At 37.5% G+C, this 25,608-nt stretch overlaps 2 protein-coding genes across 2 annotated transcripts in view; one reads left to right on the plus strand and one right to left on the minus strand.

The window, feature by feature from the left end:
- Nucleotides 1-19,680, plus strand: part of LOC145252756 (GATOR1 complex protein NPRL2-like) — a 69,453-nt gene extending 49,773 nt beyond the window's left edge. The window contains exons 8-11 of the mRNA XM_080112640.1: nt 88-181; nt 10,092-10,209; nt 16,207-16,361; nt 18,351-19,680. Of these exons, the coding sequence (XP_079968766.1) occupies nt 88-181; nt 10,092-10,209; nt 16,207-16,361; nt 18,351-18,418 (435 nt within the window). The 3' untranslated portion in view covers nt 18,419-19,680. The remainder of the gene's footprint in view (nt 1-87; nt 182-10,091; nt 10,210-16,206; nt 16,362-18,350) is intronic.
- Nucleotides 19,681-22,039: 2,359 nt separating this feature from the next.
- Nucleotides 22,040-25,608, minus strand: part of LOC145252758 (uncharacterized) — a 37,414-nt gene continuing 33,845 nt past the window's right edge. Inside the window, exon 5 of the mRNA XM_080112641.1 lies at nt 22,040-23,828. Within this exon, the coding sequence (XP_079968767.1) occupies nt 23,034-23,828 (795 nt within the window). The 3' untranslated portion in view covers nt 22,040-23,033. The remainder of the gene's footprint in view (nt 23,829-25,608) is intronic.

Genomic DNA, 25,608 nt, shown 5'->3' on the forward strand with positions numbered 1-25,608 from the left:
TGTTCCACAACTATATAACACACCTTCCCCATGACTATAAGTCTTTGATATCTTTTAATGTATAAAAGCCATTGAATCTCTTTTCAGTACTCCAATGTACATGCAACAACGCCCAAGATTTACCATTTGGCTGAAGACAAACATTTACAAGATGAATGCGTGAAATACGTGAGGAGGCAAGGTAAGGATTATTCAACATCATCTATATACTAAAATAAAGTACTTTTGCAGAGATGGTACTGTGCTGAAATAATATAGTTATTACCTAGAAATCTTCTTAAAATGGAAAGAGGAGGGTGCTTTTATAACTATTTCCTACTTTCACCTAACAACTTGATAAACAAGATACTGTAAATTGGAATTTAACTTGAAAATACTATTTAAAACATAGCACAGTACCTTCTTTGCATTATCTCTATTTTCCCCTTTCATGTACAGTCCCAATAGGAAACCAACCAAAATTTTTCATACTCCTTACAGCAAACATGCTTCTTGAAACAATGTGTACATTACATTCCCGTTTAATAATTGTTAATTATTCCAAACACACTACCTCTCTCAAATGCATATTAAGACATAGAAGCAGTTTTACTCTCTATCCATTAATTCCTCTCGCTCTCCTCACTTCACTTTTTAACATGTTTAATTATTTTTACATGACCACTTACTTTATTTCTAACCTCATACTGATTCGTACATACTAAATTAGATTTTGAAAATAAATGATAACCACTCCCTCAAGTTCTACTAAAATTTACAAGTTCAGCGCATATAAAAGCGAAAATGTGTGTTAGTGTGTGTGTGTGTGTGCATTTTTTCTGTAGGTTTTTTCCCCGCTGTTTCTCGGCTTGCTCACTTATTCTTATAACTTTTTGTATGCTACACAGATGATAATATCTCGCATTTATAAAACGTGGTCGTAAAAATATTTTATTTCGCCCACTTTTATACGACAACGACAAAATTTGTGAATTCGTTTGCTGCTACTGCTGCTATGACCTAGAAAAACGACGTTCGTTTTTAGATGCTCATTTTCGACTGATCAAAAGTTCCTGGCTTTCTGGCCTCGCGGTATGTCGTCAGAATATTAACCTTGAGGCTTCAGGTTTGAGCTTACCTCCCTCCCAAAACTTTTTTGTTTTTTTAATTTGAGGCTTCTTTTTTGATCTACACACACACCTCCGGGTACCCCCCCCCCCCATCAGATTCAAGTTTTTCTTTTTTTGTTTTTGTTTGTTTTGTTAACTTTTTTTTCCTTTTTGATCAAGCCCCCCCCCCTCAACACACACACCTACAAACACCCGGGCAACACCGGGATCCCTCCCCCCCGCCCCCATCGGATTCGAGCCTACATCCCTCCCAAAACTTTTTTTGCTGTTTTTTGTTCGTTTTTTTTAATATTTGTTTTCGAGCCTTCTTTTTTGGTTTACCCTCCCCCAACACACACAAACCTACAGTCTAATATATAAAAGGCAAAATGTGTGTGTGTGTGTCAGAATATGACGAAATCAGTATCGTTTTAAAGTTTGGTCTTTTGCATGACAAATATCGAAAAATTGGCCAAAAACTTTAATTCCTTCACCCTCAACTGAGTAGTTTTCTACAAGGAGGGCGTCAGTTTTTCTTTGACATTTTCACAAGTCATCATCTTTTTTTAATTGACTATCCTTAATTCCAACGCTCACGACTTCCGATTTCGCGATGGACACATCAGCTAAAATGTTAATTTTTTTTTTCTCGCATTCTTTTGCTCCTTCACATTACGGGCTCAAGCCGGCCTGCCTACTACCACTTTTTTTTTTAACACCTCTCTCCATCCGGGCTGCCTACTGTTGTTCTGAATCTAACCAATTTGATGACTTGCGAATATGACGATGCAAAAACCGACCCTTCCTTGTAGAAAGCTGTTGAGGGTGAAGGAATTAATGTTTTGTGCCAATTTTTCAATATTTGTCGTCCCAGATGTCAAGCTACAAAACGATACCAATCTCGTCAGGCTCCGTCACATCTGCCGAAAGTTTTTGGCAGACATACAAGCATACATACATACATTCACACAAACCGACGATTGAGATTTATATTATAGACTAGCAGGGGTACCCGGCGTTGCCCGGGTGTTTGGAGATGTGTGTTGGTGGGGAGGGGGGGGGGTGTTGATTAAAACAACCCTGTTAAAAAAAAAAAGAACGTTCGCCAGGTGTTTGGAGGTGTAAAAGAAAAAAAAAGTTTTAGTAGAAAGGTAGGCTTGAACCCCGAACCTTTGACGCGGAGGTGGAAAGGAAATAGAAAAAACAAACCCTGCGACCAACCACGGGGACAGATGAATTGATAAGTGTGTTAAGTTGACATTTATAAACCAAAATTAGCAGATGCGACAATGTCAAGTTGCGTGATGTTTGACCTAGCTTTGCGCTGGAAGCCAGTTTCTGTTTTCCCCACTACGCGGCGATCAAAAAATATCTCGAAAATAGCTTGTAAAAGTCAGGTAAATTAAAGTGAAGTAAAAAAAACACAAAATAAACTAACGTATGGCAAACGAACAATGTTAAATATAAAAATCTGAAAAACAAAAACAAAAAAGAAAACAGAAAAACGAACGTTAAAACTTCTGAAAAATAAAAACCAAAAAAAAGAATAACCGAAGTAAAAAAAGAAAACAGAAAAACGAATGTTAAAACTTATCTGAAAAATAAAGCAGATTATTCACGAACCCACCCGTGTGCCCGATACACCCGGTCAATATGCAGCCTTCTAGACCTTTTCCTCACAACTTCCCCTGAGCTGTGTTCATGTTCCGTTCTATCTCCTCTGAGATCCTCTGACTACTCTGTTGTAGCAATTAAGATAAAAATGAAATGTAATAAGTCTTCAGACGTACTTCTCCACCGTACTGTATATCGATACTCTATGGCTGACTGGGATAGCTTCCGTACATTCATATCTGACCTACCTCTGCATTCCATGTTTAAAAAGGATGTCCTCTATAGTATCAGACCTGACCGAATGGTTACTTGAAGGCATAGGCCAATTCATATCATCCAAAAAATTCCAACAAAAACCTAACAGCCAGCCATGGTTCTCCCCCAAATGTGCTGCTGCCATCACACACAGAAATCACTTTTCCATAGCTACTAATGTAATAGATGCACTGAAACTAAAGCTGCTTTCAGAACCGCCAGCAACCACTGTAAAAGAGTAATAAAAAATGCAAGAGAATTATATGCGCAATCCGTTAAGTCCAAAGTAGCTGAGCAGCGGCTTGGTTCCCACCAGTTCTGGCAAATAGCAAATAGGATCTTGAACAGAAACGAGCGCTCTATCCCAACCATTATCAATGGACCAGAGGTCATTTCGACAGCATCCGACAAGGCCAAACTATTTGCCAAAAACTTTGCGGACAATTCTACCCTGTGTGACGAAGGCCATCAACTCCCCATATTCCCTCCTATAACAGACAACACACTATGCAACATACAAATATCTGTGCGTGAGGTCGCCAAGCTAATCAAGAACCTTGACTCCAGTAAAGCAACTGGTCCCGACGGTATTCCAATTATAGTGTTAAAAAAATTACAACCAGAACTTGCCCCCATACTTTCCAAACTGTTTAAGCGTTGCCGTAAGGAGAAGTGCTTTCCAACACCCTGGAAAACCTCATCAGTATGTCCTGTTCTCTTGCATTTTTTATTACTCTTTTACAGTGATTGCTGGCGGTTCTGAAAGCAGCTTTAGTTTCAGTGCATCTATTACGTTGGTAGCTATGGAAAAAGTGATTTGTGTGTGCGATGGCAGCAGCACATTCGGGGGAGAACTATGGCTGGCTGTTAGGTTTTTGTTGGAATTTTTTTGGATGGTATGAATTGGCCTATGCCTACAAGTAACCATTCGGCCAGATCTGATACTATAGAGGACACATCCTTTTTAAACATGGAATGGAGAGGGAGATCAGATATGAATGTACGGAAGCTATCCCAGTCCGCCATAGAGTATCGGTATACAGTACGGTGGAGAGGTACGTCTGTAGATTTATTATATTTCATTTTTATCTTAACTGATGCAACGCAGTTGTCAGAGGATCCCAGAGGAGATAGAACGGAACATGAGCATAGCTCAGGGTAAGTGGATAGAAAAAGGTCTAGGAGGCTTGCAAACTGACCAGTACTATCGGGCACACGGGTGGGCTCGCGGACAATCTGAGTGAGGTCATAGGCAATGGTAAAATCATGACAGAACCTTCCCTCCTCATCAGTCTTATTTGAGTGGCTCAGCCATTCCACATTATGGACATTGAAGTCACCGCAAATGTGAATGTTAGCCAAGGGATGAGCAGACAGGATGTGGTCAATTTTTTCTGATATACTCTTAAAGACAGTAACTCCACTGTTGTAGGGGCGATAGAGGGCAAATATAAATGCAGTGGTGTAAGCTAGTGCAACCCGGAAGCACATATAAGGTAAATTAGGGTCTTCTCTGGAGATATCCCTACCACATGGAAAGCAGTCTTTGATGTAGGCACATATTCCATGACCATGGCAATCTTGGAGGTCAGATTTAGATGTTAAGTTAGAGTATCCTTTAATTATGAATTTGTCTAGAGAAGTGGTTGGCCCTATGCCAGTTTCACTTAGAAAGAATATGTCCGGTTTCGTCTCCTGTAATTGTGTTTCAACCTCTGGAAGGTTGGAATATAGACCCCTGATGTTGGAGAAGGAGATCTGGTAGTAGGGGTCTACGTTGGAGGATGGGGTTCTAGGTTTATTTGTGTTTCTTTTTTGGAGATTTGTCATGATTGTTGAGGTTTTGGGGTTTGTGGAGCAGGTCGATAGACTTGGTTGGAGCAGGACAGAGAGGGAAAATAAGAAAAAAAAAGACAAGAAATTTTTTTTTTTGTAGCACATGATAAGGTAAAGCCGTAACAATTACCCACTAGTATGCATCGCATCGAGAGGCCCTACCAGAAACTACTGCATGGTCCAGAATCCATTCACCAAATGGCAATACAGCAGCCCCGGTACTTTTCACCTGCTGATAGGACAGCCTCCTTAGTGGTTAATCCAAGGTTCAAGTCCCTGACTATTAGGCGGTTAACGTCAGCCCAGATGAAAACGTTTACCTCCAGCACCCTTACTAGTGACATGGCCGCAAGGATAGACATAGAGACAGAAAATTTCCGACATCTCAGACTACTGTTCACGAAGTACTACCAACCTGGGAAGCAGCTTTTTCTTCACCCTTTGTCAGAAACATCACTCATTAGAAATGAGGATTGAGGGACAACAAAGGAGAAGCTAGAGTTACTGGAGCTGCTGATAACACATCCACTGCATTATCTACTCTCCATTAAAAAAAAAAAAGAAAAACGGTAAGAGGGACTTATTTATATCTACTTAGTATAAGTCCTTTGCACATTCCCAGTTTAGAATAGAATTTGACGATAGTCTCCCCTCCCATATTAATCCGTGGAGGTTTTTTTTTTTTTTTTGCTTTTGGTACCTCGCGGTAGAACCTTTGAGATTAAACTTATAATTACGTTTCAATAATGCAACTTGTGAGGTCATCTTATGTTTTTAGATTAGGGGCATCTTATTTAAAGGCTAGTTTCGGGTAATACCAAACATATTTAACAAAAAAAAAGCTTACAACACGAGTAATAAGACATAATAGGTAATGTTAAGGAGTTTCAATTTTTAGTAAGACTGCAATAAGAGAACAAAGATAAATAAATTATATATAATACACAAAAATTGGCAAAATTAAGACAGGATACATTTCAACAGTTATGGATAAAGTTTTTAACTTAGCTCTCGCAATTTGTTGATCTCAGCAACATCACCAATCACAAGTACAAACAAGATCACTGATATTGTACATCCTGCTGCAATCCCAACCTCCAACCTCTGCCAGTCAGTTGTGTATTTACATGTTGTTAAGCGCATCTCGAATTGATTGTAGTATTTCATAATCATTCTCTGAACACTTTGGAATCCAAAAGAATCCATATGCGTTTGCAAGATCTAACCATACAATTACAATATCCTCTCGATCTTTTTTGGCTTGTTGGATACTCTGCCATATTGCATAAGCATGCTCGATACAGCCAGGTATCCCTGATATAGCTGCCTTTTTAACTGATTCATTGATAAAGCCATTGCACTGAACGTACTTTATCATTCTGTTAGCAACAACTCCGAACGCAATCTTCCCATCGATGTTTAGTAACGATATGGATCGAAATTGCCCTAACTTCTTGGCTTGTTCTTCTTTTGGTAGGTATATGCCTTCTGCGAGACACCATCGTTCAGCAACACTTTTAGGCCTCCACATCTCTATTATCAGTAAAAAAAATCATCAATCGGAGACGTCCGTAGTGCTTATACACCTTATAGCTGTTACCATCATTGCCTGGTGAACTCTTAGCTCTTGCCTTTCTGATGAAGTCATCTTCTTGATATTGCTTATGTCAGATATTATGCCTGGTCTTGTTGACTTTCTTGCACTACGTATCAATGGTCTGTTTTCTTTTCTGTTTTTATCAGAATATGTTGTTTTTAGATACTCCCCTAGTTCTTCCTTGGAACATTCCAGCTTTCCACTCTTACTCTCTGTGAAGAAATCCTCAGCAAACTCGTATTGGTTCTTTACAAATTGCTTTCTGCATTGTTCTCTTTTTTTTTTCTTCTCTTTGTTCTCCTATTTTTCTCATTTCATCCCTAAACCTTCTCTCTGCATCCTCATACAATTACTTCAGACCAAGCTTTTCTTCTGCATCTGCTTTTATCCACATACTTCTTTGTACCCTTTTCTCTTTCTTTATCATTGCTATTTTCATATCTCTCCTAGACGGTTTACTAACTTTCATTTGTTTTGGCAATTCTTTCTTGTCAACCCCAAACCTTTCTCTCCCTCGTTCATAGATGATTTCTGCTAATTTTACCTCAGTGCTACCCTTTTTGCCACTTCTATGTCAAATGTTTCATAGTTCATTACATCATTACTCTTATTTATCTTAGCTTTCTTGTCTGAATGTTTCCATACTTGCTTTTCTGTCCAATTGTGTTCAGTTGGTTTCCTATTGGGACTATACATGAAAGGAGGAAATAGGGATAATTTTAGGTGTTTATGCAAAGAAGTTAGCCTTTTCCTCTCTGTGGTGTGTCTACTGGAGGTTCTGGCTACACGTCTCATAGTCCTGCGTTGTTGAGATACTTTTCTTTTTTTTTTTTTTGCACTTTTCTACCTTGATGAATTCGTAAGCCTTTAGCCGAATCAAATTCTTTGCCATAACATTTCAGTTTCCTTTTTCCATTATCATTCCCCAGTTCCATGTGGTTCTGGATATGACCTAAAACTATATCCGATGGTGAGGCCCCACCTTGCGGGCCTTGGGGAGTGTGGAGCCACCCTTTAATCGCCATTGCTCCCAGGTCCACTCTGACCCGGAGTGGTAGTACCTGTTAGGGTCCCAACTATGGGTTAAATAGAATCTGACTTAAAAAAAAAAAATATACTCCGTTAAAAATCGTTCCTCAAAATAACTAGATTCGGCATTAAATAACCTGAAAAAGGTTGATATGCCGTAAAACAAAAACAACCAACCAACCAGTTCCATGTCATTTATCATGTTATCAATCATTATGGGTCTGTTATTCTTCCTTCGTTCACGCAGATCCCAACGGCCTGTTTCTTTGCTTTGACTTGCTGTGAATAAATTCCATGATCATGGGCTACAAACTCTTATTAATCGATGGGTGCTTTGTCGCACTATCAAGCGTCTTTCCGCTTTGTCGCCCATCTTTCTGGGTGGCCAATAGGTCTTTCCCTATTGTCATAGCAAGTAATTTGTACGCACTGCTCACAGTGCATAGCAGCTGACAGCTCTGCAATCGGATCCAGTACCATGATCATCAGGAGGAACCACTTTGCAGTTTCAACCCCTATTCTTCTACTGCTTCTCTGAAGTGGTTCCCCCCTCCTCCACAACAGGAGGTCATATTGGTACTGATGATATTCATTTTCAGTACACCTGAAAACCTATGGAAAACAAGTTTTTTAAGGTAGATTTTATGTTGGTCTATTAGGCCACAATAAACACCACTCCTGAAAAATAACAGACCCCCCTCCTCCCCAAAAAATGGTGGCCACAAAGTGGGTGCTCATTTTACATTAAATTAATATAAAAAAGTGATCCACCACTTTTTAAAATTATAATGTGCAATATTACATAGCCCACTACACAATTCAGGTCATTGGCTTTCCAACAAGCCTTCAATTGTTAAATTCTGATCAATAGTCGCCAAGATTTCGAACTTATAAAATTGCCCCAAAAAGGTGGTATATCTACACATGGATATATCTATATTGTAGCCATATTGAAATGCTCAGATCTTTGGTTCTATGGGACGAAACTACATGAAAATTTGTAAGCTTTTTGAAGATTATAATACTATTTTATGGTTAAAATTTTATGACAATTGATAAAAAAGAACGTATATTTTCAAACCAATAAAATATGCCCAAATTTGCCTACATATGTATATATAGTGTCCTGGCAAGCAGCTTCAGTTTTGCTGCTTCGGTTTTCTCTCCTGTGGCCTTGCCAGGCCACTAATATATGGATATATCTATACTTGTAGCCAAATTGAATATTGAAATGCTCATATCTATGATTCTATTGAATGAAATTACATGAAAATGTGTAGGTTTTTTGAGGATCATAATACTATTTTATGGTTAAAATTTTATGACAATTGGTAAAAAAGAACTTATATTTTTAAATCAATAAAATATGCCCGAATTTGCCTACAGTTGTATATATAGTATCCTTCAGGCCAGCTTTAGTTTTGCTGCTTTGGTTGTCTCCCCTGTGGCCTTGCCAGGCCACTAATATACAATGTGCCTTCAATAAGTTTTCAGACTTTTTTCGTATGCGCACTTTTATTGATAGTACACACATGAAACTCCAGTCCTCTTCAAAGTAATCTCCTCCAATAGCAATGCACTTATTTTACCGTTCCAGCAACTCATGGAAGTTCTCTTATGTGAGTGTGTCAATGACCCTCGTCACAGCCTCTCTCATCTCTTAGATTTTTTTTCATAACGATAGCCTCTAAGGTTTTCCTTGACCTTAGACAATAATCAAAAGGGAGCAAGGTCTGGATTATAAGGAGTAAGGAACTGTCTTGATACCCATCTTCGTCAAATAGTCTGTGACAAAGATGGAGTTGTAGACTGGTGCATTGCCCCTGTGGAAATGCTGCTGACCTGATTAGAAGTGTGCTGGCCTTTTCCATCAGAATCTCTTTCCAAATTCCCTTAAAACTTCAACATAATATTCCTTGTTGACTGTCAATGGGAACCCATTGCATGTAGATCATGCTCGTGCTGTCAAAAAATGGATCATCATAAGTTTCTGGGTGAATTTGTTCTGTCTGTCCTTCTTGGATCTTGAAGAACTAGCGTGTTTCCACTGGGAAATCTGTTTCTTGGTCTCTGGGTTTATAGCAATAGATCCAGTTTTCATCATGGGTTACCAAAGCATCAAGAACTGTGAGATCTGAATTGATCAACTTTACCACCCCTTGCTGTCATGACAATGTTTTTCTTTCTGATCTTCTCTGAGCACAGACTTGAGACAAACTTTGCACGAATCTTCCACATTTTCAGTTTCTCGCGAATAATTGTATGTAAAGTTCCCACACTGATATCAAACTGTGCACTTATTGTCTCTATGGACATACGACAGTCCTTATCCATGAAATTCTTTATCAGGGTATTTAAATTTTTTGTTCTTTTAATATCCTGATATTGGCAACAAATATTTATTTCTATTTTTCCATTTCCCCACCGCACATCTTTTCATACTCAGGAAATCTTTGAACTTGAATATAGAATTTTGAACTGAACCCTTTATTTAATCCATGGAAGTAGATTGTTCTCGTTCCATCAGCCATAACCAGGTAGAAGTTTTGAGTAATTTTTATTTTATTCTTTGTTATGATCACCTCCTGAAGAGTGTCAATTGGAACTGATTGTCACTCAACACTTTTATCCATTACACCACTAATTATGTCTGATGTTCTTTTCTTTGTTAGGTCACTCGTTACCAGATTTCAAAGATATTTTCCATCTTTACTGTGAAATGAATCCAGGAACAACAATCCGTGATATCTGCTGCCAGTTTAATCCGAGAGGATTAAGAATTGACGAAAGGTAAAAAATAAGTTGTATTATTTGAATTATTCGGATTTATATTTAGTAGATTCAATCTGATTCTGTTTAATCACTCTGCCAATCACTCCCTGAACGACTCTGGTGTCGGCTTTTTATAGCCCTTGGACAAACTTTTTTTTGCCCAATTAAGACATTGACTCACCATTCTTGAGCACTTCCGTACATGCTTGTCATACTCTTCCCTAATCTCAAGATCACACAAATGGCAATGTTAGGCAGGCTGCTTTTTCTTTATACTTTGCCTTAGGGTACAGGTTTAGGAATTTTCTCAGTGGTGCTTTCGTGTGTCAAATCATTGAACGCCTCCTGCTCTAGATTCTTGGGTGTATCACTCTCTGAGGAGCTTTATTTATGTGGTCATTCATATAACAGTGGGGCTTCATTATGGGTGGAGCAATCATTTTAGCATGCTGGACACACATTTTTTATGTGACGTGGTTTTCCGTTAACTGAGACTGAGTGTTGGCTATCGATTTTCGTCACTGTACCTGTGCTAAACTGTATCATACATATTGCCTGTGGATTCTCCACTCAAACAACATTTCCCTCATACGTATTCGAAACTGCATTGTCGTACACCACCACTTTATCGATACTCTCGACACAGATCCTATAGGTGTATAATACATTCGTAAGTGCAACCATAGCCGTCTTTAGGCGTAGAATTGTGCCAGTACAAGGTTGTGCACTGTGTTCTTACCATAATGCGCTTTATTGTGCGATGGGACCGCTCAATTATTCTGTATCCTGATGGTACGTGGGCGCACTGAAATCCCTAACCACCATCCACACCTAAGCTTCAGTTATTACTGGGTTGATTAACTTTACAACGTCCTCTTCACACTGGGATATCCAGTGGACTGATGGATCCCATGTACTTAAGAAACGTGTTCCGTGGCTACGACACACCCAGGTTCTTTGGGTTGTCATTTTACGGATTTCATTTAACCATCGCTGTGGTACCTATATAAGTTGGTCAGCTAGGTTATCCTGAAACTTAACGAACCCCATATCAATCTTCAGTGCATATTCCAAGGCCAACTCTTGGAGCATGGAGAGACGATGCCTAAATAACATTTTAGAGGCTGTTTTGGTGTGTGCGTTCCTGTGTTTGGACAATTTGTCAGTTATCCATTGATATACACATGCACAGTCCATTCAAAAGTGAATGCTTTTGGCTTTCCACTGCAACGCAAGGTTGACACTTTGCAGCACAGCATCAAGCTCAGCCAAGCTTGTCTTCATGCACCATTTGGAGCCAGCTTGCGTCTTCTGCCACGGAACCATTGCTTTCCACAACCACACCGATCGCAACGTAACTAGCATCTACTCACATTGTAACTTCTTGTTTACAGATACACCAGTCACCTTTCATTAGATTAGATCATCCTGGGACACTCTGTCTTCGATCACCCATGCTAGAAAAGGGTCTTGCACTTCATCATCCCATCCAGTTGTCATAGTGTTTGCCCTTCATTTTACAAACATGGTGGTGACAATTAACTAGTCACAAACCAGCAAATGGCAAGTCAATTTCCCACACACTGAAAATACAATTCAAGAGGTGCGTCTATCGGGAACTACTGGAAACTTACTTCCATGCCACTAGAACAGTTTTCCTTGCTCCTCCTGGACATGTAATCCCAATACGTGTAAGCCCAGTCTCAGTTGTTCTAGGGTCTTGCTTGTCAGATCAAACTTCTCCAAATGTTTCAGTGTGTTGCAGAACACTCACTTTTATTCACAAAAATGTAGTCAATATAAAAAAACCTAGCAGCTGAAGATGGCATTAACAATGATCTGTATTATGATATAACTAGCATTTCAGCCCAGTGTTGCCTGGGTGTTTGAAGGTGTATGTTGAGCAAAAAAAAAAGCGGTCAATTTTTTTAACTTTGACCCCTATTATGACCCCTTAACATTTATTGTTTTGGGCTCAAATAAGTTATTAAGTTAGATCCATGTCCAAGGAACCTATATCTAAAATTTCAATTGTTTATACCCAAAATTGGTGGAGGAGTTTGGTAGAGTTCTCAAAGGTCAAATCGTTGAACTTTGGCCCCCTTAACAGTCAAATTTCTGTCCGAAAACGAATTACAAAGATTTTCCCAAATGTCAGCTGAAGACGGCATTAACAATGACCTGCATTATGTTATAAGGATATAGAGCCCAAATCTGAAGCGGGTAAGACAATATTCATGTCCCTTGATTTTCACTGTTTGGAACAGCCAAAAAGATTTATTAACATGTACTTGCAAATAGGTTCAGCGTAGGTCTAGCACTGCAGTGTTTGGTCCTTGCTGTTGCCATTCCCTTAATTCTTGCAAGCAAACATCCTCGTTGGCCATATACACATTCACATACTGATTTAGCTCCTGATAATTCATAACAAGCCAAACCTTCTATTTGTTTTTCTCCACAACAATCATAAGTGACATTAAGATTTGAGGGACCAAGTTCGTCCTCCAGATATGGCTGTAACCAACCATTACCGATCCACATTTGCAATTATCGATCATATTCCTCTTAGATATTCCACAAGTCTATTTTTCAACGTAATTGGAGGTTAGTCATCAGGCTATTTCCAAGATGTGGTTCACTTCCGAGTGTTCTTTTTATACTCTGCTGTGAAATCAGGCTCAGTAATGGTGATGGCAGCAAAATTTAGTTTGCTAAATTGTGGCAACATTACCTCAGTGGCACTAGACACAGCTACTCCTCTCAGCTGCTCTGATTGTGTCAAGCCCAAGTAAGTAAGTAGCCATCCACAATTAAAACTTCTGTGTTAATGTTCAGTCTTGCACCAATGTTAATGTGTACCACTCCTATTTCACAGCAATTAAGTGTGATTTCGTCTGCTGTGAGCACAAAGATCATTTTCCTCGTCCATTCCTTACAACACGACTTGCGTACAAGTACCTGCGTTCGTCCAGTATCCTCTAGAGCTGTACATGGTAATCCATTGATGCAAACAGTTACAACCGGCAATGCGCCTTCACAACAGTTTGGGAGCCGAGATTGGCACTGAATTCTTACTCCTTCCCTGCTTGTTTCTCAGTCAAAATCGAGCAATGTGCCTACACTGCTGACATCTATAACATGTGATATTTCTTCAGAGTTTGACACTAACACCTCTAACTTTCTCACTATCCAGTAGACAATTGCTTACCCTATGATTGGGTCCATTACATTTATAACACTGCGTGGAAGTATCCGTCTCCTTAAATGTGCTTTGTGACAACCATGCAGCTACTGCAGCCTGCTCTTTAAAACGGTATGAACACGCGCCAACACATGTGGTTCTCCATCTGAGAAGATGCTCATAGTAGTTCTTTCGCATGTTCAAACAATGAATGATCTTATATGCCGCCAAACAGAACTGCAAGCCTGCATAGTTCTGCCAAAAATACATCAATCGTTTCACCAGGTTGAAGGCGACATGCTGCAAACTACTTCCATATCGTGAAGGTCCTGGATATGACCTAAAACTATATCTGATGGTGAGGCCCCACCTTGCGGGCCTTGGGGAGTGTGTTGCCACCCTTTAATTGCCATTGCTCCCAGGTCCACTCTGACCCGGAGTGTTAGTACCTGTTAGGGTCCCAACTATGGGTTAAATAGAATCTGACTTAAAAAAAAGTATATACTCCATTAAAAATCGTTCTTCAAAATAACTAGATTCGGCATTAAATAACCTGAAAAAGGTTGATATGCCGTAAAACAAAAACAACCAACCAATCCATGTTGCGTGAAGGGATCCAAAGCAAAGGTGATGTACAACGTTTTCTTTACACAATCAAAATCTGCACACTTGTCTTTACTTAATTGCTGGTACACAGCATACGTGCCGCTTGACAAGTGCTTCACCCCACTCAGTTTTCTCCAGCCATTCCCTTATCATTTAGAGTCACTGCCATTAAACACTAGTACAAGTTTTGGGTTGAAGGCCATAATGGCTGAAATAACTTGTGGTTTAACGAGGGAAGAGAGACAGAAAAAATAATTTGTTATCACGTGCGGCAGTACGACTGCAACAACCGTCAAGTCAACTGGACAATAAATGTAAATCAAACACTTCCATCTACATGAATCAACATCGATACAACCCGACACAGTATCAAATACTTCCGTCTACACGACCCGACATGGTTCCAAACAGTTCCGTCCACACAATCCTGAACAACTCAATCCATATGATCTGGAACAACTCCAGTACCAGAGCAACATCGGCAGTCACTCTCTGAACAACTCTGGCATCAGATTTTTATAGCCCTTGGATGAACTCATTTTCGCTGTCGGTAGGCCCGACTAAGGCATCAACACACAATTCTTGTGTGCTTCTGTGTATGCTCGTCACAACAAATATCTCAAAAGAGATTTATATTGTAACTAGCCTGGTTGCCCGGCATTACCCGGGTGTTTGGAGGTGTGTGTTGAGCAGAAAAAAAAAAGTAGGCAGGCTCAAACCTATCCTGCGAAGGAGGAAAAGAACATGAAATAAAAAAAAAAGTGATGTCTTGTAGAAAAGTGCCCAGTTTAGGGTGAAGGAATTAATGTTTTTGCCCAATTTTTCGATATTTGTTGTCCGAAAGTCACGCTTCAAAATGATACCTATCTCATGAAACTCTGTCACCTCTGTTGAAAGTTTTAGGCAGACATACAAACATACATTTAAACAAACAGGTGAGATTTATATAAACAATCATAAGTGGGAATCATAAGTTAAAAACTTCATCTTGAGTTAAGTTTAATGGTCGCCACTCGCATCCCCACTCCCGCAGTAGAGAAAAACTGAGCAGATACCATTTCCTTCCTTGACAAGATACAAAACTGTCTTCGAAATCTAGTCGGCAAGGACCTTTTTGCCACCTTACTTCTCTTTCCTTACAAAAGAGACATTGTGAGTCTGTTTCTGCTATATTGTTATGTTTATGGTAGCTGCTCGACTGAGCTTCAATCTATCTGTAAAAAATTTGAAAAAAAAAAAATACTCGTTTAACTACAACAACCATCAATAATTTCCCTCACTCTGTCTGTGCCTAAAACTAAACAAAAATTTCATGAGCAAAGTTTAATTCCGAGAACTGTCCGTTCATGAAACACAATACTATGAGACTGTTTCCCACCTGACTATAGTTTAATGTAAATAAGTTCCTGTTGAACCTTGCGCTTATATAATTAAACTCTACGCAAGTTCCACCATTACTGATCGTTACGTTGTTGTCTTACAGTTTACCTAACGCTCATCAATCTTTATCCTAGCGTGGAATCCAAGTTTTCATAAGCGGTGATCCCTTAGTAGAAATTGATATTGGTATGCCATTTCTGACAGCCAAAAGGCTAATTCAAGACCATGATAAATAGCATAATTTTGTTTCCAAGTATGTAGTGAAGCTCTGTGCAGTATGCGCATGAGTCAAATCTTAAAAGAAAAACAAACAGGCAAATCAAAAGAACGTCTGACTCAAAATCTGCAGTAAACAGTGTTAGGTCAGATACAGTTCCTGATATTAAACTTCATCCATATTATAACTTCTAGTGAGAATTCCAGTTTCTCAAATTTATTAATTATATTTATAGAATTTTTAGTTAAAAGTACAGCTTAATTAAACCCGCCCTTCTCCATGTTAAGAATGGTTTTCTAAATAATGATGTTATCATTTCAGTATGGTTAGTAAACTGCAGAAGATTATTTAGAAAGCCATTCTCCACATGGAGAGGTAAGGGGCTTTGTTAACTATTCTGTACTTTAATAAATAAATTAATAAATATAAATTAGCAAAAAAAAAAACTTTGCAAACCACAAGAATGAGTAACTCAAAATAGGAAGTCTTTAATATCAGGAACTAAATTTGACTGGACACCATTTGCTGCAGACTTTGAGTCTAGCGTTTTTCTGGTTTTCCAAAAAATATGTGTTCAGTATCTGTTCAGAAATTGTTGATCCATCAAATGTTTTCATTTATTTTCTTCCAGAAAACTTGTTCAGTTTGGTTTGATCAAGGGCCTCGTCCGTCGCATACATCGATATCCAGTGAAAATACAAAATCTGAATGTTGCTGCACGGCTACAACAACTTTATGCCTACTTCAATGGACTCCACAGTTTTGATGAGATTTGTGGACGAACAGGTGAGGAGACATTAAGATAATCAATAAAAAAGAAAGATGAAGTGTACAAACTAATTGTACCTGATGTTTATTTTTATCTTGTTTCATTTCATTTCTTTTTCACTTTTCAAGGGTGCTTTTGTTTGTGGTTTATTTTTATCTTGTTTCTTCAAAAATATTTTTGAGGAGGGCGGGGGGGATATAAAACAGTTTAATGATACAATAATATTGAAAATTTACTTTTAAAAAGTAGACACTGGTGATAGGAACTGACCAATCAAATGGAGTCACATTCTGCTAGCAACCAATCAGAAACCGAAATCGCTCCATGAAAATATTGGATCTTTAAAATTCGCACACAATTTTTCATGTCCACACAAGAAAGATCTTTGCTCTTCGTCTGCAAAATTTTTAAATTCAAGACTTATACAGATTAGCTACCCACCAAAAACTCTTTTTCATCTACAGGACTTATACAGAATAGCTACCCATTAGAAACTGTTCTGTAATTAAACATGGTTTTTATTTCCAAACATTATTACAGTGTACTTTGAAGATTGAATTATTAATTGTAATAAAACCATAACTAATTTTTGTCAAGTTAATGCTTTAATCTCTATTTATGAAATTATTGGATGTAAATAACTTCTAAAACCTTGAATGTTTTAAATTAATATATGAGAATTTGATAGCCAATTTTAGGGCAGATGTGAAGAAAGTATTGGAATTGTCAATGTCAGTTGGGTTTTAATACTGTGAAGACTACAACAGTTATCTATCTTGAACCATATGAAAAGTTGCCTCCCCTTGTCTGGGTTTGTGATGACGTGTATTTCTGGGTGATCTGTATATCAAACGAGTGACTGTGTATCACTGCTGATGGACCCATAGATCTTCCCAGGTCATCCGTCTAAGAGAAGGAAAACTCTGAAGCTAAACCTAAAGGGAGGGAGCCTTTTCAGTCCTGGACGACAACCTTCCTAGAACTGGTAATTCAAACAAATTACCAGTTTGCAAATCTAAACTGTTTAAGAAGTAGATAGGCTCTGTCTATCGCCCAGCTTTCACACTCCTTCTTTGCCTATTAGCCAGGCGCAGAGGTGCTATCACAGGGACTGGACAGAAACACTCAGTGGTCGACCTTGTTTCTGGACTAGGGCAATGAACGCCATTTTCCCCGCTCCCGCCACATCCCATCCCCTAAAACTGGGCACTTTGGTGGTGCGTGAGTGCCATATATACCAGTGCAATTGGATCGGGTTGACTTTTGTCTGATGAGTTGAGGGTACCGGATAGACAGTTTCTGGCTGCTGTTTCCAACTGATAGTACAGAGGCCCTAACTCTTTCGTAGCACTTAGAATGGCTGCTCCATCAACAGTTGTATAATATCAGGATGATTGTAGTGCCATGTCGCGCATGGAAAGGAACCCTGCACCCATCTCCGGTGGGCTTTCCCAAGGCCACAATCCTGTAGATGAAGAGTCGGCTGATTGTGTTGCATGTCTGGTATTTTGTGCAACCACTTGTCCAGCACCTTTCACCCCCTACATTGTATCCCTGCAACTTATATCCCTGATAGTAGCCCTCTACATCAAAGTGGCACTGTGCATTGGTTGGAGTGGAAATAGAATAAGATAAAAAAAAATTTTTAAATACAGTGTCTACATGTAAAACTAAAACGGCTATGTGTTATAATTAATTTATCTTTTTTTTTAATTATCAATATGACTTCCAATGTAAATTTTATTTAAAACAACCAAGGTGTGGTTTTTATTTAATTAATACCTTTGATAGTTAATTATTAACTAATTAATTGACTAACAGAAAGTTCAAATGTTTCCAAATTCCTTTCAAATATTGAAGAATCATAAAGTAATTACTTCTCTTTTTCTTTTTTTTTGCTTTTTTCAGTTATTAACAAAAGATTAAAATGGCTGACTTTTTACAAAAAAAACACAAAATGCATTCTGGTTATTTTATATACATATTTTATTTCTTTTTGCAATCAGGTATGAGCCACAATGAGTTGGATGAAATTATAGAAGATGATCCAAATTTGGTCGTTTATTTCAAGTAAATTTTTGGACTCTACAACAAAAAAATAAAAACAGAGACATGATATTCATAATAATAACCATCATCATCATCAAAATCACCATCATCATCATCATCAGTCAGTTGCTCCTATTTGTTTCATTGAACCGGAAGTTGTTGAATTTGGATCTATTTAAAGAAACTTCAGAAACTGTTATCATAATAATAACAAAAAAATGAAACACCGGAAAATTCTGTATAAAAAAAATCTTGATCTACTTCTTTTGCTAACAGGTTGTTTCTGCAACTGAAAATTGGTGTGATTTTAAATTTCAGACAGTATTAATTTTGCAGAATGTGTGTGTGTGTGGAAGAGGGGGGGGGGCAAAAAGAGTGAGTATTTACTGAAAGTCTGCATGAATTTGCATATTTAAAGAAAATAAATAAATATATATGAATGTGGAATTGGTACAGAAAAAAAAACAGTTTTACTCTTTGAATATCGGTTTTGTTTTTGTTTTGTTGTTTTTTCTTTGTCAAAAACTTCATTCTTGTAGAGAAAGCTTGTAGATGAGTTTGTATAAAATAATATAAAAAAAAAAAAAAGTATTTTTCCACATGAGGTTTAAGTAGTGGAAAATTCTATGAAAATTTAATAGACGAGTTATATGACATCATAGAAGTAAGTACGTAGCAGAGAAGGGAGATTGATTCTACCTCTTTCTGAGTGTATGACATCACCTGACTTTTTTTTCTTTTTTTTTTTTTCTTTTTTTCAAAGATCCGCCACTTCTATAATGGGTCAGGAAATAACACAGGGCACTACATTACAAGTGAAACAGTCGCATTTGCAAGTGATTTTTCAAAGTGGAGTCTAGAAATAATGAAATGCTTATCTTTTGGCGATTGTATTTCTTTCACTGGCAATCTTCCAAAGCTTACTACTGAATGAAAATTATCTTTTCAACATTTTTTTTTTCAATAAAACGAACAAAATTAAATTATTTAAACAATAAAAGTTTAGTAGAACAATATATATCTTTTTTTTTAATGAAGGCTGTTTAAAAAAAAAACATCTGAAGAAATTAGAATGTTTATACCTTCAAGTATCAACATAAAATTTGCTGTATATTTAGAATTAGACTTAGTAATAAAAATACAGAAAAACTTTATTATGCACATAACCGTCACAGAACGAAAATGCCATATTCCAAAAATCATGTGAGCCTCCCGTACTACCACCACAGTAAAATAGAAGAGTGTGAGAAACACTGTAAAATCAAATAAAGTGAGCAATGAAAATTCCTATTGTGTTTCTCGAGTCTTCACTTGCAAATCTGCTTGCGAGAAAAAGATGCTTCCAGAAGTGCTGGGCAAATTCTCAAATGAGGACAAGTAAGTATTTCCCATTTTAGTGTTAGAGTAAGGGTGAACCCTAGGAAAGAAAAAGGGCAAACATCATTTTCGTCCAGATTTTATGGACACTCTTTCATCACTATCATTGTAGAGAAAATCATAACTTACTTGGCCAGCACGTGCGCGTGCTTCAAACGATTGAGCATGTAACAAAGGAAAAAGAAAAAAGGCTAAAATGGTGATACCACACCCAGTTGGTTTTATATTTACAAAGCAGACTGTCAGCGTATCTATGCAAATGAGACAGGTGAATAAAACAGACGTGAAGCAAACGGGGGGATCGGTTAAAAGAAGGTGTGCTACGTACGTGCAAGTCAAGTTTCGGACTTGGAAGTTTTGATAACAGTGTCGAATTTACCCAAGTAGTTTTACATGTTGGCATGTGTTGGATTGCTTTTTGAAAATTGACTTCCAAACGTATCTCTGATCATGTTTCTTTAGAAGTCATTTTAGTTCTTGTTCAGAATTCTCCCCCTCCCCCATATTAAAAAAACAAAAATAAATAAAAATTATATGATACATGTGCTCATGAATATAGGAAAAATATCATATTCCAAAAATCACGTAAATTGATCAAGTAGTTTTATTTTTATAAAGAATATTATTTTTAAGTGATTAATGGGAATTCGTAGGCATTACAAACATAAATCTAGTTTGTATGAATTATTGTTGAATCGTCTCCCTTGTTTTTTAGATATTTTTTTTAAATGGTGGAAAAGGCAGTCATTTCTCAGATACTCATAACATTTGATTTTCTTAAAAGTAAAACTACTTGATCAATTTATGTGATTTTAGGAATATGATATTTTCGTTTTGTCTCAAGTTTATACATCATACAGATTTTTCATTATTTTTTGTTTTAATATAGGAAAAATTCTGGGCAAGAACTTATTTCTTTAATTGAGGCACAATTTTTATAGGCTGAATGACAAAACTGCTATTCTTATATTCCAAGAAACTGGAAACAGTTTTTTTTTATTTTTTACAAAGAATTCACCACTTATAAAGGCCCAAAAGTCACCCAAGGATAAAGGTTTATGAGTGTATGGTAGTCAACAGAACAATATCGTAGTAATCATTAGTAGTGGAAATTTGGTAAAATGGATTGCTTAACAGGACGGCTCATCAAAAACTTGTTTACATTGGACTTGAAGGCGGCCATATTGTAGTCAGCTGGAAAACATGGAAACAGAAGAGAGCTCCACAGACGTGCAGTTCTAAGAAAAAAGCTTTGTTCATGGAATCTACGTTTAGGTTTAGGTACAGATAAAGAGTGGGGGAAATTATTGATAGTGTTTTCAACCAGACGAGTGTTTTTTTTTAAAGTTTGGCAAGGGGTGAACCATAGATTTGAGCTCAGATGAGCACTTGCCATGAAAATAATGATAAAGCAGAGACAAGCTCACAACGTCTTTTCTGTAGGAAAGAGGTTGCAAAGAAGAGAAAAGGGCATCCCCCACTAGACTATGAAGTCTATATTGAATGCTGTCAAGGCAGGATAAGGTTCTTCTAGCAGCTCTTGCCTAAATGTGGCAACAGTACTCCATCCTTGGAAATACTTGATCAAAAACAAAGAAATAGAGTAGCATGAAAAAGTAAACATAGTGTTCTGTGACATTAATATGGCATGAATAATAAGGCCCTGGTGTTACTGGTGGCAGGCAGAGTAGAGAATAAGATGTGAGAAAAATTGGCAGCCACTTTTTCTTTGGGAGAAGCAGGTAATCTGGAGAAAATGTGAGAATTCTTTAAAGAAGACAAAAGGGTAATTTCTGGAAACACGAGTGGATAATAATGAAATATTGATTTAATGTGAAAAAAATATTGGATTGCAGAACAGATTAGCATATGAATATTTTGGATATTAAGCTATTATGTCTGAATGCAGGGTGGAAAAATCGACTTTATGGCTGTGTGTGTGTGTCTGTGTACATTTCCCTATGCAATAACTCTGTCAATTTTAAGTCTACAGATTCGAAATTTGATTTACAGGGTACTGAGATTTGGGAAAATCTTTGTAATCCGTTTTCACCAGAAATTTGGCTGTTAAGAGGTCAAAGTTCAACTATTTGACCTTTGAGAACTCTACCAAACTCCTCCACCAATTTTAGGTCTAAACACTTGAAATTTTAGATATAGGTTCTTTGGACATAGATCTAACTTAATAACCTGATTTGAGCCCAAAACAATAATTGTTAAGGGGTCGTAATAGGGGTCAAAGTTTTAAAAAGTTGACTGCTTTTTTTTTCTTTTTTCTTTCTTTTTTTTTTTTTTTTTTTTTTGCTCAACATACACCTCCAAACACCCGGGCAACACTGGGTTTAAATGCTAGTATATCTATAAAAGTGAAATTATCTATGTGTGTACATTTTCCTACCAAACTAATTTTGTCAATTTTCAGTCTACAGACTCGACATTTGACATAATGGGTATTGAGATTTGAGAAAATCTTTTTAATTAGTTTTCGGCCAGAAATTTGGCTGTCAAGAGGTCAAAGTTCAACGATTTGACATTTGAAAACTCTATCAAACTCCTGCGCCAATTTTTGACCTCTGTGGTCTCTACCAAATTACTCAGCCAATTTTTGGTCTAAACATTTGAAAAGTGTATTCAGACATAGGGCAAGCTTTTTAATCAGTTTTTGGCTGAAACTTTGGCTGCCGAGGGGTCAAAAGTTCAAAAGATTTGACCTTTGTGATCTCTAGCAAACCATTCAGCAAATTTTGGACTAAACATTTGAAATTTTACATAAAGGGTATTCAAACATGCAGCAAGCATTTAATCAGTTTTTAGGCGAAAATTTGGCTGCCAAGAGGTGAAAGTTGAAAGAGTTGACCTTTGCAGAGTCTACAAAACTCATACGCCAATTTTGGTCTGAACACTTGAGATTTTAGATGTAGGTTAACTGTACATGAATCAAACTTTTTAATATATACATATGCACATAAAGTTATGAACAGTACATAGGGCCCAAGCAAAGCCGGGCTGAACTGCTAGTAGATATGTAGATTGCTATATTTTTCCCCCTTTTCGATTTCACTCTTGATAAAGCCTTTCTAACACTTGGGTGAAACATTGAGATATTTTCTTAAAAAGTTTTAGATCTTTCCCTTCTTCATTTTATCTTATATGCCCAGTTTATTTTATCCTTTATTTGTCAGATGTTACTAAGTAACGAAAATGTCCTAACTTTTTATTAAATGACTTCAGTTAGTCATGTGCAACTCTTATGTAAACCCAAATTAAGTCACATAACCCTCAGGGGATCCTGAGTTGCTACCGCACCCAGCATTTTCGTCTATCTGTCGATTGGCTGGTACTTCTAGGTGAAAATGTTTATTCATATTTTTTTTTGCTGGCACTTGAGACCAAATTCTCTTTGAGCTCACATCTCCGCAAGATATTTCCCGAAATTGTCTTTCGATGCTGTTGACCCTTTTAGAACTATTATCTGACCCCCAACACCTCATCGTGGCAGTAGTCTTTGGGCGTTGGCAATTTTTAGCATTTTCCTTTTGAACCGGCCAATGAAATGACAAATCTGTATCTGCTAAGGAACCAGCAAGAACTGGGGTTGTTAACCTCGATAAAGAGACACCATCTTGCCCTCTTGACAAAATGTAACTGTTATTTATGTTAGTTCTCAGAGAATTTCTGTACAAGGGTAGAAATAATTGTTGCCTCTGTCTTCTCTCGTGTAAGATCAGGTCCGGTGTCAAACGGTGAAGGTTCAATCCCTTCTGGTAACATTCATACATGTTTCGACGTTTACTTTTCGCTGATTTTTTTTCCTGATACTTTAGTTGTTCTTTTGTAGAAATTTCTATGCAGTTGTCGGGCGCTGCCTCATTATCGCCCGACACCAGCTTCTTTGGTAGGTAGATGCGTGGTGTCCTCTGTCGGAGTTTAACGAAGCTAAATAACTGATCATTCTTCTGGTCGATAAGATTTACAATGTCAGTCATGCGGTGGTCATAGGCCATCTGCCGGCAACTGACCACATAACAGTCGATTTGTTTAGTGGCTCTTTTATAATCCTAAAAAGCAAAATAAAAAAATATATATGTATAAAAACAGAAAGCTTGAAAGTTGGTAAAGTTATGAAAACAAAAAAAAAAAAATTAATTTGAAATAAGCATTCGCAGGAAACAATCTATCCCTTGCCTCCTATTTAACAAGTCAAGACTTTTCACAGTATTTTGATTACATTATGAAAATGTGTCTAGTATCTTGATAAAGTTTTGTGATTGAAACGAAATCTCTGCTATTATATAAAAGGAACTTTGTGTGTGTGAGTTTGTTCCCTATGGACTCCTAAACGGCTGGGCCGATTTTTTATTTTTTTTATTTTACACAAATGTACTTTAGTGTAGTGTTCTTAAATAGGCTTTGCATGGGAATGTCTTCAATAAGTATCGATAATCAAAAAAATCTGACGAAAGAAAGAACGGATGAATTTGACTAGAGTTAATGCCCTATACAGCTTAATATCACAAGCGCATTTAAGAAGTTTTATTATCACAAGCAGAAAGGCCCCATCAACAGTAGGTTCTTCGATATGACAGGGGTGCATTCGAAATGAATGTTTTTGTTTAAAGCACAATTGGACCACGATACTTGGCTTTTTCATTTTAAACTTTAATTTAAGCCATTATCACCGCACAAGTAAAAAAAGTCTGGCATATAAAATCAACAGTACGGTTCTTTGATATTGCAGAGCTCCATTCGAAATTTAAAATAATAAATTTTAAATAATTTTACAAAATCACCAGTATTTTCTCTACAGTGCAATGTAGACTACAGCGTATTGTGGACTAAGTCACTGCTGGGAGGTGTGTGAAGCTTTCTCCCGGTGCATTGTGGTGAATCCCTAAGTACAGCAGGCAATTAATTGATTTGATTGAAAACTGGTCGATTTCAGTGACAATAAAATATGGGTGTGTGAAACATTCGTTGATTCTCATTAAATCCCGGGCAACGTCGGGTCTCTCTGCTAAATAAAAATTAAGCATGATTACTGTTAATTTTTCCTGTTCTGTTTAGTTTGTCCCTCACCAGCCAACCATAACATTCCTCCTTACTTCATTTTTCCATCCACCCACCTTTTTCCTGTACACCCTCCTCACTACTTAATTCCCCACGAATCATCTTCCACGCACAAGGTTCTACCTACTACCAAGCCAACTTCCCTCCAACCCACCTCCAATTTATCCACTCACCCGACTGACTTGCATCTTCACACCGTCACTTCCAAATTTTGGTATATTTAATCCGACTTTGTTCAATAAATGCCCTTGCCATAGTCTTGAGTACCTGGAGAGGCACAGGCCACCCACAACTTTGTAGATGTTTTTGTAGCGAGGAGTTTTTTTTTTTTTTTTTTTTTTTTTTTCAAAGTGAGGGTGCTGGCCTCACACCTAACAAGGTACATACAGCACCTAGCCATCCCAAATGGTCACCCATCTAGTACTGGCCAGGCTCAACGTTGCTTAACTTCGGTGATCTGGCAAGAACCGGTGTGTCAACGTGATTGAGCCGTACTGTTCAATAAATGTTATTCTTGATAAAGTTTCCTAACTGAAATAAAATATTGAAACAGAATAAGTATGATTCCATGTTAATTTTTCTCATTTTATGTAGTTTGTTCTTATTGACACATTTTAATTCATATGTACACATTATTCTTATCTATGCCTGTATATTCTGGTGGATATTGCATTAATTTCCTTTTATGTTTTCTTCAAAAAGGTTTATACTGTTTCAACCATAAGTTGATATACCCACACCTGTTTCTTTCATCTTCCCCCTTTTTTTTTT

Source organism: Euprymna scolopes, chromosome 29, assembly GCF_053919585.1.
Source record: "Euprymna scolopes isolate OS-2025 chromosome 29, ASM5391958v1, whole genome shotgun sequence".
NCBI lineage: Eukaryota > Metazoa > Mollusca > Cephalopoda > Sepiida > Sepiolidae > Euprymna > Euprymna scolopes.